This window comes from Phacochoerus africanus, chromosome 1 (genome assembly GCF_016906955.1).
Source record: "Phacochoerus africanus isolate WHEZ1 chromosome 1, ROS_Pafr_v1, whole genome shotgun sequence".
Lineage (NCBI taxonomy): Eukaryota > Metazoa > Chordata > Mammalia > Artiodactyla > Suidae > Phacochoerus > Phacochoerus africanus.
Genome location: NC_062544.1, coordinates 49,605,932 through 49,621,835, shown reverse-complemented (window position 1 = coordinate 49,621,835; position 15,904 = coordinate 49,605,932). Strand labels below are relative to the sequence as shown.

Below are 15,904 nucleotides of genomic sequence, written 5' to 3'. Positions count from 1 at the left end.
TCGCTCCTTTTAACTTGGCAATGTCTTTATGTCAGAGTAGTCTCAGCACAATAAGTCACACTAGGTGTATGTGACTCTATTATCTTTAATGAATATACTGCTGAACTATCTATATTTTTTAATAGAGGTGACAGAGAAAATGCTCAGGGCAGAACCCACAGGGCGACCTGTCCAAGAGATTGTGTCTTAATTCTTTTGATTCTCTTCACCCTAAGTAACTTCTAAATTATCCCTTTCTGTCAGGTGAACTACGACGGGGAGCTGCACAAACACCCTCAGCTCGAAGCTGATTTGTCAGCGGTGAGAGAGATATATGGACCACATGCAGTTTCTCTCAGGTAAATGAATACCTTTGGGGAATACAATTTAAAATTGTTTGGAAAGCCAGTGGGATTTTCCATTGGAGTTCTTTAATTGGAAATTTTCCTGGGCTTAATTATATTTGAAAGTATAGGAGAGGGTTATTATGTTTCTGCATATACAAAACGGCATATTTCTGGCTATGACTGTTTTTTTGTACATGTGGTTTAAGATTACATTGACAGCATTAAAGAGATGAGTTATTTTGGAGAGTTAGTTTGATAAAATATCAGTCTTTAAGTAGCATCATAATCAATTCCTGTAATAGATTCAGCCAGATGGGCCCTTACTGTTGTAATAAATCAAGGATGAATCCATGCGAATAATAAAAGTAAGTAATGCATAACCGCTGGTGTCCAAATCACATCGTGCTGTGTGATCTGGCCCCTAAAGGAAAAAGAAAGGAGGAGTTCCCACTGTGGCGCAGTGGAACAAATCCTACTGGTATCCAAGAGGATGCGAGTTCGATCCCTGGCCTCGCTCAGTGAATTGGCTATCTGGCATTGCTGTGAGCCGTGGTGTAGGTCGTGGATGCAGCTCGGATCCCATGTTGCTGTGGCTGTGGCGTAGGCCAGCAGCTACAGCTCTGATTCTACCCCTAGCCTTGGAACTTCCATATGCTGCAACTGCAGCCCTAAAAAGCACAAAACAAAAACAAAAAATGGAAAGAAGACATAAGTTTGCATAATGTGTATTTAAATGATGATGTATTTTATGTTGCAGTTACTTAATATAGTACTCGATGATAAATTTCCAGACCATTTTTTATTATTCTGATTATTCAGAAGACCTCACCCTCCCTATTTACCTTTTTTTTAATCTCCTTAATTTAAGAAAAACCCTTTTCCACCGTCCTACTAGTTTCCTTCCACAAGTCAGAGCTGATTATTTCAGATTTTTGCTATTTGCCTAAAGCGTGATCTCTAAGTCCCCATGGAGTTTCATACCCTCTCACAGCCTGACCTCAGTTCCAGCCTTATCCACCCAACCTGGGATTGTTTGCCTTGTCCAGATGCACTGTATTTCAGTACTCTTGTGTTTGGCCATTTTCCCAAGCAGTTCTCTTACCAAGCAAGGCATCCCTCTCAAATCCGGGTGTTGTCTTTATGCGGGCTCCTGTCCAAAGGTCAGCATTTCTCTGAATCTCCAATGCAGATTAAGTTGATCTGCCCTGTGCACTCCTGTCACCTTTGACTCTTTACTTCGTTTATTATTCTTCTCATGTCTTGTCATTATTGGTTCACTTTGCCCCCTCCAAATTCCATGAATGCTGAGGCAGCCCACTTTTTTGTTCTTTTCCTTTATTTTGTCTAGATTTGGTTTTCAGTCATGCTTGTACTGCAGTACTTAGCATTGCACAGGGCATATGTGAAATACAGGCTGGGGATTCTTGATTGTTTTCAGTGGAACATCCATGTAAAATGTTCATATTAATTGCTTACATTCTTTTCAGTGGACGTACCCAGATTTTGAGAGAGTAGAAAAATACTTTTAGTTGGGAAGTATAACTCAGCTGTAATTTATCATTGCTGTTTCATTTTATCTGCAGAAACAGAAACTCATAGCTACCTGCAGCCTAGATGAGCTGAGGTTGTATACTTGGACCCTCTTTCTCCTCCTCATGGAGGTGTATGAGGCTGCAATTGAGTGAGCATGACTGGAATTATACTTGGAAAAGCAAATCTTTGCAGTTTTCTGAGTTTCAGCAAATTAGCTCTGATTATTTCATGGTCGAGCTACACTATGACTCCAGGAAAGGGAATATGGAAATTGAATAACTGTAATAGAATGAATATATGAAGAGGGCAATAGGGACTATCAACAAGTAGTCCAAAACAATGACTTTTTTTTTTCTGTCCTTTTTTTAGGGCTGCACCTGTGGCATATGGAGGTTCCCAGGCTAGGGGTCCAATCGGAGCTGTAGCTGCTGGCCTATGCCAGAGCCACAGCAATGACAAATCTGAGCCGCGTCTTCAACCTCCACCACAGTTCACAGCAGCAATGCTGGATCCTTAACCCATTGAGTGAGGCCAGGTGTTGAACCCGCAACCTCACGTTCCCAGTTGGATTCGTTTGTGTTGTGCCACGACGGGAACTCCAATGACTGATTTTTTAACTTGAGTTGAACTTTGCTCGAAAGCTTAAAACTTTAATTGCAGTAATTTAACCTCCTTCCTCATGAAAGAAAAAAGTTTGTGGGATATAATTAATCATTACATGCCACATAGAATTCAACTGCTTTTTATTTGAAATACCTATTTTTGTTTGGAGGATCACTTTAGCATACATTGATTTTTTTTTTAACACATATTTCCTGCTATCTAGGCCTCAATCATACCATCATATATATTTGAATATTTTTTGTTTCTTCAGCAAGCACATATTAAGTACTTATGTTCATCTCTATTAGTATTTTCTGTTACTAATAAAATACTGATCATTTATGGACTGTTCAAATTAGATCAATATTTGGACTTTTATTCAAGTGAAGTCTCGAAAGTCATAAATGGTCTGGATTTTTCCCCCCTTGCCTCTTTCACTTATAAGTTTTGGCTCAATTTAAGTCTTAATTAATGCAAACCGTGTTCTTGCGTGGTCTAGATTTTCTCTAACTATAGAGGATGTTTCCAGAATAAATAACTTCCCAGAAGCCTCATGATCTAAAGGTGAATAACAGCAGAACCAGTTTGATTTACTTAAATAAGAATGAATTTACTGTCTGGTTTCAAATACTGTGGCTTGGACACATGGGAGAGAGCGTAGTTAGGCCTGAGGTCTTGGAGTCATCTTCTTTGCAAAGTTCCAAGTCTATTGGAAACAGACTGTTCTAATTAGGTGTTCTTTTACTTAATTGAGGTTTATAAGAACTTAATGGAGTTTGAAGAGCACAAGTACCTCAATATGCATAATGGGCTATTTGGTATCTTCTTTTTTATGTGACATCTAATGAGAAAGGCAGCTAACCACATCTACATTTTCTGTAAGAGATGGAAATAACAGAGATTGCCTCCATTGAGGCAAAACCCTCCTAAAGTAGGTTGAAGGAAGATATAGAAAAAGTGACCAATAATAAATTTATTATCTAAGTAGGTAATTTTAGCTCTACCTGGCCAAGTCATTCTAAAGAAGCATTCTAGCTGAGTTGAACCATACTAATAAATACTGATGACAGTTCTGATTCATAGGCTCTCATACAGGAAGTGAGTTAGTCTCTGGGGGAACATTATTAACCCTCTGATCAGTCTGAATATGTCTCATCTTGCAACAAAATGAGGTTATGTTTTTCATCATAAATTTGCTCCTACAGTCATGTATTTATTTTAAAAAAATGATCAGTGCCATTGAAAGCAACTTGAGATTAATATTTTTAGAAAGGTAGGGAATTACAAGTCACAAAATTCCCATCTGGGCAGGCATGAAATGATTCTGGTCATTTGCTTATGATGTTTCAAACTTTGACCCCAAATAAAAGTATCCTTTGCTTTATGGTCATGCCATCATCCATTGAAAAAATTGAAGGCATATGAGTAATAGTCTAACCTTTTTATTGTGACTAATGCTTAAAATAGGTTGGAAGATTACAAGATTGTGACTCTTTTACATTTTGATTACCTTTTTGGTGGTTGGATGATTATAATTTTGAAGTTGATACTTCGGAGGTCAGGGCATGCTGAAGATTCCTAAGGTTTGAGGAAGCTATGCTACTGTATCTAGGCCCATAACCCCAACATATGTCTCCTTGAAAAGAAAAAGAGAGAGAGGCCACATAAATCAGGGTGGACCAGTTCACTTCCTCTGGATTTCTGGATGTCCATTAGTAGTGGGTCAGTAGGACTACTCAACAGATCTTCTGGCTCTCCTCTCCTGACATGTGCCAGGACTATATTTTCATACCTCTTATGTTAGCAGTGGACACACAACTAGTGTTGGCATAAGTGCTGGTGTGGGGGTTCCCATATCCTCAGGACCCCACGACTCTGGGCTCCTCAGAGACAATGAGTAGCTTTCTCTCTCTCCTCTGATTCCATAGTAACCAGGGGGTGTGAGTGACATAAGAATCCTTTTTCTTTTTTTTTTTTTTTCTGTTAAACCAATGAGATTTTGAGAATGCTTGTTACTACAGCATCATTTCATCTAACTGACCTGTCAGAAGATCTTGGATTGGATGTTTGCAATGTCCTCTCTAGCATATTGCTGCTCCTGCTTCTGCTTCTGGAGCCTAGGCAAAACAGTCTGATTGGACTCTGAAAACCAGAAAAAAGTGATGACAGGAGGCATACAGATGGAAGAAACAAAGAGGAGACTATTTTTCAAAACCATAAAATCTAGATGGAGGAGTTCCCGTTGTGGCTCAGTGATTAACGAATCCGACTAGGAACCATGAAGTTGCAGGTTCAATCCCTGGCCTTGCTCAGTGGGTTGGGGATCTGATGTTGCTGTGAGCTGTGGTGTAGGTCGCAGACACAGCTCGAATCCCACATTGCTGTGGCTCTAGAGTAGGCTGGCAGCTACAGCTCTGATTAGACCTCTAGCCTGGAAACCGCCACATGCCGCGAGTGCAGCGCTAGAAAAGACCAAAAGCCAAAAAAAAAAAAAAAATGGAAACATCAGACTACCAGCTCCCAGACAGTTGCCTCTACTCCCAGTGCCTGTGCTTTTTCTTCAAGCCAAACCAAGGATTTTTAAACTGAGGGCAGAGTTGTAGCAACTGCTTAAACTGTAGCTTTTATACACTGTTATTTTACATGGGTTTCCTTTCTTATCTGGATCTAATTTTTAAATTCTTCTCAGCCCTTTTATCCTTTGAGAAATTTATAGCTACTGTGATACAGTCTGGCAAATACTTTCATGTGCCAGGATTTCTTCCTGACTCCTGAGTTGGCCTGTTTCTTGGCCCTTTCACGAACATCTCTCCCACACTGAGCATGAAATACACACTAAGGAGGCATGTAGAGTTAGACATGCAAACTGTTGAGTTTCAGATGTCAGAGGAGAGGTACATATGTTTCTTCACAAAGTATATTTCTTCTCAGAATGTAACTAGCCAATTGTTTGAAATAACTAAATAGCAATGGTGATTTATTATTTATGTATTTATTTATTTATTTTAGCTTTTTAGTGCCACACCCACAACATATGGAAGTTCCCAGGCTATGGATCAATTTGGAGCTACAGCTGCCAGCCTGCACCACAGCCACAGCAACTCGAGATCCAAGCCACATCTGAGACACCACAGCTCACTGCAACACTGGATCTTAACCCACCGAATGGGGCCAGGTATCAAGCCTGCATCCTCATGAATACTAGTTGGATTTGTTTCCACTGAGCCACCATAGGAACTCTGCAATAGTGGTTTATTTCCCAAGAATTTGTGGTAGAATTTCATGTATATAAATATCATTTTATTGATAATTAATAAGGAAAGGCTATATATATCTAAAATATATGTTTATAACCAGCACAGTCACTGCTAATTTTGATCAGGTAGTATTATGAAATATCACTGAATTATAATGAGTAATCTATGGTTTTCTAGAGAAGGGAGGACCAACATAGATGTTCTGACATTTAATATGTTGCAAGTATGTTATGTGGTGTCTCATTAATGAGGATGTTGTCATGATTCATTTCATTAGAAAAGAGAATGAATCACCAAGAATTCTTAAGACATTGTACACTCAAAAATACATATTCATAGATAAAAAGTATTTCATACATATGTTCTTAAATATGTAAATATTCAGCATCAAATGGCTGGATTTCAAGATATGTCAGTTCAAAGACTAACTCATAAATCTAGAAAGAAATTTGTGGAGCGGTTCTTCTCAAACCCTCAGTCTCAGAGTGAAATGACTGCATCAGATCATTTCTGTGTAGTTCCCCTTATCTTAAAAACGTATTCAAGTTCAATTTGATGTGATTTTTTTCACAGTGAATAAATATAGGCAGTACACAGAATTATTTTGTGTTATTATAAACCCAGTACAGCATTCAGAACACAATCAGATACCGAGCTTCACAATTCAAGTTGCATTCATATTTCAGGCATTCGCCTTGATTCTGCATTTGCTATTCATGAGATCCAGGGCTACTGAAAGTTATTCAGATATAGAAGCAATCCTGATGACTGGGTCGCTGCATCTGGACAAACTGTAATCAAGCTTTGTAATCTCGCAGTGGGAAACGTGAAATTACTGGCATTATATAAAAAGGGCATCACAACGGAAATTGGTTTGCACATACACAGTGTTGTTGTGGGTTCTTTGAAGTGTGGCATAAAAACAAAAAGTGTGACTATTTACAGATCTACACCTGCAGAAGCCAGTTAATTGCAAACCTTTAATGCATCTTTAGAATTCTGTATTCAGTGCTCTGCTGTGGTGAAGAAGAGCACTTGTAACCCTTTAGTTCCCTTTTTCTTTTGAAAGAAGTTGGTAATATTAGACAATGGGAAGAGAGTAACTTTTCACCAAGAGAGTGTTGAAGAGATCATATAAAGAATACTTTAAAGTTCACATATTAAGGGTTTGATAAAGAACATATGTCACATTCTGATCATAACTTTATGATCAATTCGGTTGAAGTGATCCAAAAATCTACTGATGAAGCAAAGAGTGGTGTGTAAGGTTTATGCTGAATTTTGTTATCTCTGATTCCTTTCTCTCTGCCTCATAATGTACTTAAGTCTTCCTGTCATAAATAAATCCAAAGTTTATTACTTTCTCCCCTCTGAAATTGACAAAAGTGGGAGGAAAAGAATGCCTGGTGATGATGAGGATGTGGGAAATGGTCAGTGTGAGACTCTGACTGGCATGATCATAAGTTGTTTTAACCTTTTGAAATAATACCTCAGCCGTATACATCAAGACTCCCAAATAAAGTTATACCATTTATTTCACTCAGTAATTCTAGAAAATATTCTCTGAGAAGACAGCTGCCCTTAGATTTTTATCCAGAGGGCTGTTTATCAATATTTGGACTGTAAAACAAAATCGAAAGCAACCTAATGTTGTATTATATAATTTCATTTATATAAATATAGACATTTAAATTTATGATTTTTAGGGGAGTCACAGTTGTGAGTCAATGATTAACGAATCTGACTAGGAACCGTGAGGTTGCGGGTTCGATCCCTGGCCTTGCTCAGTGGGTTAAGGATCTGGCGCTGCTGTGAGCTGTGGTGTAGGTCGCAGAGAAGCTTGGATCTGGCATTGCTGTGGCTCTGGCATAGGCCGGCAGCTACAGCTCCGATTAGACCCCTAGCCTGGGAACCTCCATATGCTGCGGGTGTGGCCCTAGAAAAGACAAAATAAATAAATAAATAAATTTATAGTTTTTAAAAGTGTTTCATGATATAAAAAAATGCTCATTATAGAAAAAGTAAAAGAGCAGAACAAAAATCTTTACATACTTTATTATTCTTAGTAATAATTATATATATTATGTAATATATTAACATATGAAAGAGATTGGAGTGAGATATACATAAAAAGAATTGTCTCTGAGTGGTTATTTATTGTCTGTTTTTTTTCTCTTTCTCATATCTTATATGAGTCTGTATTACCACCATAATCAAAAAAAGTAGCTATCTTTTAGAAAATATGTAAATTTTATCCACAATCTATGATTGATATATAAGTACTCTTTCTGCCTTTGGGGTTTTCCTATTTCCATTTTATTTTTAAAGTGTATTTTAGTTTCCATAGTGTTTTGGTAATCTACTTCCTTGGTAAATAGTGTATTTGAAATGTTCCCCTCGGGAAACTAAATATTTTTATATCAACGTTTTTAGCAACAGTAATTCTTTAAAGTTATATTAGTATGACATAGTTGGAGTATTTTCTTATTATTCAATATGATTTTCCCCCCTAATTTCTGCTTTGCACATGTTTGTTATGATTTTCTTTGGAATGCTTATAGTAGAGGCCTCTTTATCTCACTAAAATGTCTTTTGAACATCGATAGTGATCTGTCCTCATCATTGCATTTAATGACTATAGATATTTGACTTTTTATATTATGAGTAATTTGCTCGTGCTAAGATCAGCAAATTATGACCATTAGGCCATGGGGCGTGTTTTGAACAGCTCATGAGCAACAAATGGTGTTTGTTTTTTTAAAGGGTTGTAAAGAAAAAAAGCCAAAACGAAGAGAAGTATGCTCAGAGACTGTGCGGCCTGAAAACCTAAAATATTTTCTGTTTTGACCTTTTCAGGAAAAGTTTTCTTTCTTTTTTTTTTTTTTTGTCTTTTTGCTTGAAGGGCCGTTCCTGTGGCATATGGAGGTTCCCAGGCTAGGGGTCTAATCAGAGCTGTAGCTGTTGGCCTACACCACAGCCACAGCAACACGGGATCTGAGCCTCAGTGCGACCTATACACCACAGCTCACGGCCAAGCCAAATCCTTAACCCACTGAGCGAGCCAGGGATCAAACCCAAAACCTTGTGGTTCCTAGTTGGACTCATTAACCACTGAGCCACGACGGGAACTCCCAGAAAAAGTTTTCTGAGTCCGTAACTAGAGGCATAAAAGAAAGGGTTTATATGCTTGGTCCATATTCTTGTCTTAGTTTCTGTGTAATTTCTTAGCTAATTTGGCATATTTTTTAATCTAAATTTGCATATCATGTCTAAATTTGCATAAGGATATAAAATAAAGGTCTTTATCCTTTATGAATAGCACAGATGTTTTGATGCATGCAATTAAAGAATTAATTCCTATGTGAATAATTTTATCCCTTTTCTTCTTTGTGTAACCTTTAAAAATGTGACCATGAAAAAAGAAATGCATATATTATAAGTGTCATTTCATAAATAACGAAAATGTACTCAGTGAAGGAGAGAGTTAATAAAGCATAGAGGCTAAGTTATCATTTTCTAATATGCTGCAATTTTGGGTCATAGATATCCAAAAGCCAAAGGACCGCCTAGATTCCTTTGTTTGTCAGATTACATAAAACCACTTCATCATTAAAAATGCCTTCTCTGACCCTATAAAAGTGCCATAGTTTTGTACTGTATTGGCATTACATGAATATATCATACACAGAAATTTTCACTGAATCCTTGCTATGTACCTGAAACTGTACTTTCTAGTTTTGAAGCTGGACATGAATTCGGTGCCTGACTTGCCACTGTCTTCTTATCTGACTTTTGTGAAAAGCTTGTTTCACTTTCCTAAACCTTAGTTTCCTCATTTGCAAATGAAGATAATTATAGTATCCCTGTCAGAAGACTATGACCAGGACCTAATGAGATCATCCATTAGTGTCTGGCCTGGTTTCCAGCACAGAGTGATAGTTTATTGAATATCGAGTCAACTAAGCCCATGCATACATAAGTAGGATACATGTGTTCAAATCCCAGGTCTGCTACAGAGTGGTGATGAGTGAATTGCTTTATTATTCTGAGCCTGAGTTAATGGACATTTATGTTGGAAATGATAGTAGTACCTACAGTGCACTGTAACTGCATGAATGTAAAGTCCTTAGAACAATTTCTGGCACTTAAGTGCACAGTAAATATTGGCCAATAACTTTTATAATTTCTGTTATCTCTGTCGTTTTCTCCTTCACTATGATTCACATTTGTGACTTCAGAATTTTATAAAAATATCAAAAATGGAGATGTGTGTGTATGGAGAATACAAAAACTACTCTTTTTATCATCTTTCGTTAACTGAAAAAAAGGCTGGTTTGTGTGGAATATACTGTTGTAACTTGTTTTAATTTTGATACATCAGATGCTTAGAGTTGCCTATCAAAACATAGTGACATTGAAGTGGCAGAGCACCTGGATGGGTTTCAGAACCGCTGATGTCTAACGTGGCAGGAAAATTTATGGGCACATTATTGTGGCATTCAGTTATCGCTCCACCCATTCCTCGTGTCAGAAACTCCTTTCTTGCCCTAGAGGCAGCTCTTCATCTTCAGAGAACACAGTGAAAACCAAGAAATCATATGAGAAAATTGTTTAATTTGTCACAGAGAACCAGGGAAGTTTGAAACTATGAATGAAATAACTCTTGAATATATGTCTGCATATGCATGTACTAAAAGATGGAAAGATGTCTATATGGAATAAAGAGGTCACAAGACCACAGTCCAGCTAAACTGACTTAGTTAATTCATGTCCACAGTCATTTCTGAGCTATCTGTGGAAATCAGGGATGAGAATTCATGATTACATTTTCATTTAAAGTAACCTAGGACAGTCTCTTTAAAGAAAACAAAAAATTGATGTTAATCTTTGCTTTCAGGGAATATGGAGCCATTGATGATGTAGATATTGATCTGCATATTGATGTTAGCTTTCTTGACGTAAGTATCAATTTATGCAATATGATTGGTACAGATAAAAAACACACTATTATTCTTGGAAGAAATTTAATTTAATTTTAGTTTCTCTCATAAGACTGTTAGTAACACAGTAACATAATGGCTTTATGTCATTTATGAAGAAATGCTATGACTGGTCAAAAAAGCAGAGATTTGGAGTTCCCATTATGGCTCAGTGGAAATGAATCTGACTAGGAACCATGAGGTTGCAGGTTCGATCCCTGGCCTTGCTCAGTGGGTTAAGGATTCAGTGCTGCCTTGAGCTGTGGTATAGGTCGCAGACACGGCTAGATCTGGCGTTGCTGTGGCTATGGCGTAGGCCCGCGGCAACAACTCTGATTGGACCCCTAGCCTGGGAACCTCCATATGCCACAGGTGCAGCCCTCAAAAGACAAAAAGACAAAAAAAAAGAAGAAGGAGGAAAAGCAGAGATTTTATATATATATGTGTATATGTATGTATAGGTGTGTGTATATTACATTCTGTATTATACATATATATTTTTTGCATCGGTTCTTTTAATATATTCTGAAAGGCATGGGTTTGTGGTATAGTATGTTATTATTTCTTAAGTTTTACATTAATTCTCAGATGAGGAAGACAAAAATTAAGAGTACTTTGGCTTTCTTTTCACAAGCCAATAGATTTTGAGATCATTTCTTCAAAATAAGTTTTAAAAGTGTGCTTTTTTTTTTTTCACTTTGGGAAAAAATCAAGAACTCTAAAAGACAACTAATTCATCTTTCAAATATTTGCACAGGAGGAGATTGCTGTGGCATGGGAAGTGATTCGAACAGAACCTATAATTGTCCGACTACACTGTTCACTTACACAGTATTTAAATGGCCCAGGTTAGTTTTATTTCTCTATTATTTTGAATATTAATTATCTGTGCATTGCCCATTAAACAAAATGACTGTTCTTGTGGCATTTCTGAACATAACTGCAGCTATCTTGACAATATTTAAATATAGTTGCTTCCTAACAAAGATGCTTAATTGCCAGTATAACTTAACGGAAGCAGAAGTATCTAACAACATATTGTTGGAGAGACTTCGGAAGTTGACATGTTGCTGTGAAACAAACACAGTAAAACCTAAAAAAAACAATTTTGCATAGAGTAGAAAGAAGCTCAGTAAGTATACTTTGAGTTGCCCTTAGGTTTAATTATTTGTGTCTCTGAATCTGAGATTTAATTTTAATGTTTACTTTTCTCACCTTTGATTACTAATGAATTTAACTAAGTATAACATATTTCTGTTTTTAAAATGCAGATTGCAATAATGGTTTTTTTTCAATACCTGAAGGGAGGATTTTGCTGCATCTCAAGGGATAATTGTTTATAACAAAGGACCCTGATATTAATCTTGCCAAGGATTACTGAATCTAACTGTATTTACCCATGTTGCAGTCATCTACTGCTGCAGAACAAACCACTTCAAAATGCAGTGTCTTAAAACAACTTAATCTCTCTCATTGTTTCGGGGGCTCAACTGGGCAGTTCCTTCTTGGGATCTCCCATGCCTTCGCAGTCAGGTGGTAGGTGGGATTTATGTCACTAGGTTGGATGCTCAAGCCAGTTGGACTTCAGATGGCTAGTACTTGATATAGTTGTCATTTCAGAGCTCAGCTGGAACTATTGATTAGAGTGTCTCCTTGTACATGGCTTGTTCGTGTAGTTTGGGCTTCTTGTAGCATGGTGACTAGGATCCAGAAGCAAGTGTTCCAGGAGACAGGGTGCGGAAGAAGTCTCAATGAATCTTCCACTGTATTCTGGTGATCAAAATAGAACCCACCCCAAATCAAGTTGGAGACATAGATCGCACCCCTTGAAATTGTGGCCGTTTTTAACCTGCTATGCACATTACTTTGGTCCCTGCACGTTTTTCTTTAGACATATCAAGGCACTTACATCTCCTGTTAGTTTTCTCTTAAGAAAAATATCTGTCTTTTCAAGTTTGTGAAATATATAGGAAAGTCTCTCCTTTTGAAAATGTTTCTATTGAATCACTGCTCTTTTATTTCTGTATAATGTATTCTTAAATACTCAACATATGGTAACATATAGTAACTGATGTGGTTTAATGCTAGGCAAAGACAAATAGATGTTACGTATTTTAATTTTAATTATTTAAAATATATAGAAGTGTAATAAAAAAGAAAACTGACTCCTCATAATCCTTCTCTACTGAGAAGCCTGTGAATAGTTCGGTGTTATTTCTGTTCTCCCACACACGTGGTCTGTTTTCATAAAGTTGACGGTGAATTATATAAATAGCTATGCACCTTAAGGTTATGTCCTGAGTCTGTCCTCTAGGCATTAAATATTCTAAAACAGAATGATTTGTGATATCTGCACAATATCCCAGCCTATAGATATATGTGTTTTTGCTGCTTCCCTTTGTATTCTGCTGTATCACTAATATTTTTCTCTCTTCCATGATCAAAAATGTACTTATTCTATTTTATTCTGATGGTGGTTAAAAGAAAGAGGGGCCTCCATGTCTGAACTTTTTTTTTTTATTTTAATTAATGGGATTAGGAACAAAATTAGGTCATTTCATCTCTACTCCAGTTTCATCTGTGTGAGATTGAAATGGGCCATGCTTTTACATAATCTTACCACTGTTACTCGTGTGTTTATGTGATCTTGAGTTTTAGGCAAAGATGTTCCTTCACAATATCTCTTTAAAGATTTGTCACATTTGCATGGTTTTATAAATATTTGAACAAGTATTCATGTTTAGTTGATTTTATTGTTCAATACCATTTATTTAGTATCACAACTCATCTATATATTTCTTCTCTTTTCATCTCTGTTAGCTGATTTATGTATTTACTAGTTTGTAAACCAAGGAGACATGAGGGTTATGCTTCATTTTTCATACCTGTGAATGACTCTTCATTTTGCGAATGAGGCAAACTTGACCAAGTATAAATATACAGGGTCATAATAGTTCCCCTCAAAAAGACAAAAATGCTTTAGAAACTTCTGCTAGCTTGTGTCTGAAGTGGTTCATTTGTAAGAAATCTATCTCAGTTTTGTTTGTGTTTTGTTATATGTGCTTGAGATTTTTTTCTCTTTCTCCTTGATATTACCTTTTATATATTTATTTATTGGATGTTACGAGCTTATCTTATTTCCAATTTAGTTTTTTACGTTTTATTGAATTATAGTTGATTTACAATGTTGTGATAATATTTGCTATACAACAAAGTGGTTCAGTTATACTTATTCACATACCCATTTTTTGATTCATATGCTTATATTTTAATTCACCTCTAATAATTTTATTGTAGTTGATTTATAATATTTCTTCAATTTCTGTTGTATAGTAAAGCGACCCAATCACACACGGTTCCCCTGTGCTGTACAGTAGCTGTACATTGCCTATCCATTCCAAATGGGTTACAAGTTGCATCCACCAACCCCAAACTCCCTGTCCACTCCACTCCCTCCTTCTTCCCCAACCCCCTGCCCTGGCAACCACAAATCTGCTCTCCATGTCCTTGTCCTTGTTTCTATTTTGTAGATAGGATCATCTGTGCCATATTTTAGATTCTATATATAAGTGATATAGTATTTGTCTTTCTCTGACTTGCTTTACTTGGTATGGAAATCTCTATTTGCATCCATGTTGCTGCAAATGGCATTATTTTTTTTTCTTTTTTATGGCTGAGAGTATTCCATTGTACATATGCGCCATATCTTCTGAATCCATTCATCTGTCGCTGGACATTTAGGTTGTTTTCTTCACCTCTGAGGATTTTATGTGTTTTTTTCCCATTTGTTTTATACTCCATTAAGTGGATTTTTTTCATAATTTAATTTTTATTTATTGTCCCCCTTCTACTTTTTTGGTGGGTTTTTTGTTTGGTTGGTTTGTTTTTGTCCATACCCACAACATGCAGAAATTCCTATGCCAGGGATGAACCTGCGCCACAGCTGTAACCAGAGCCACAGCAGTGACAATGCCTGATCCTTAACCTGCTGAGCCAGCAGAGAACTGGTTCCCTTCCTATTTTTTAGTTTGACTTCAATCACTACTGATACCATGTTTCTCCCTCTTTATTAGCAATGCTTTTTTTTTTTTTTTCGTCTTTTTAGAGCCGCACCTGCAGCATATGAAGATTCCCAGACTAGGGGTCAAATTGGAGCTGTTGCCCCTGGCCTACAGCAACATCAGATCTGAACCATGTCTGCCACCTACACCACAGCTCAAGACAATGCCAGATGCTTAACCCACTGAGCAAGGCCAGGGATCAAACCTGCATCCTCATGGATACTGGTCAGATTCGTTTCTGCTGAGCCACGACGGGAACTCCAACAATGCTTTCATTTTCTTTATGCAGCATCATTTCGAATTTTACTATGAAAGTAATCAATAATCACTCAAGACATAACTATTTCTATAGCTGGAGTTTTGTTTTCCTCAGAATTCAAGCAGTGTTGAAATGCAGTTCTTTCAGAAAGTTGTATGCTTTGTGTATAATTTCTTCCATTAAGAAGAGTAAAGAAAGAGGATTCCACACTTAGTAATGTACTCTAGATACGTTAATTCTAAGATCTAGCAGCTGGAGGGGGTGGGCCACGAACTCTGTTGGTGCTAACAGCTCACCCTGGGACTTAAGAGCTTAAATGTGTGTGACATCTTAGGGCTTTGTCTTTCCTGGGGAGAGCAGTTCAGAACTTGAGAGGACCTCACCCCCATCCTACTACCCCTTTGGTGTGACTGATGGGCAGCACAGTGGCTCGGCTACTCTGCTTCAAGTCTGGACAGACTTTGTTGTGCAAATTATGGTCCACAGTTACCCACAGGACCAGGCTGAAGTTGGGTCTGGACCTGAATTTGTACCCTTTCCCCTTTCCTGTTTTTCCCCCTCCTCCCATCTCCTGAGAACAATCCTGTAGTAAAGTACTTGCCATACAGTCTTCACTTGGGAGCTGCTTCTAGGAGAACTTGACATACATTGGTGGGCCCAGGACAAGAATGACGTCAGCGTGTGCTTCAGGAGGAAGCTCTGCCAGTTGGTCCATTCTTGTACAGAACTGCCGTGGGGCACCCTCTGCTTCTTGGCTCATCTGCCCTTTATTCTGAGATGTGTTTGCAGTAGTCTGCCTCTAGCCTTCTTATCTTTCATAGAATGGGGAGTTTTGAGTCAACCCTTTAGTGCCCCTTAAGATTACTTCCATCTGTTCCATCTGTAG

The 15,904-nt window shown here is 37.5% G+C and overlaps 1 protein-coding gene across 2 annotated transcripts in view; it reads left to right on the top strand.

Moving 5' to 3' along the window:
* The window catches only part of PARP8 (poly(ADP-ribose) polymerase family member 8), a 175,018-nt gene that overhangs the window by 100,282 nt on the left and 58,832 nt on the right, over positions 1 to 15,904 (top strand). For both annotated transcript variants that reach the window (XM_047763755.1, XM_047763686.1), the window contains exons 8-10: positions 244 to 338; positions 10,617 to 10,677; positions 11,456 to 11,546. In XM_047763755.1, the coding sequence (XP_047619711.1) occupies positions 244 to 338; positions 10,617 to 10,677; positions 11,456 to 11,546 (247 nt within the window). The remainder of the gene's footprint in view (positions 1 to 243; positions 339 to 10,616; positions 10,678 to 11,455; positions 11,547 to 15,904) is intronic.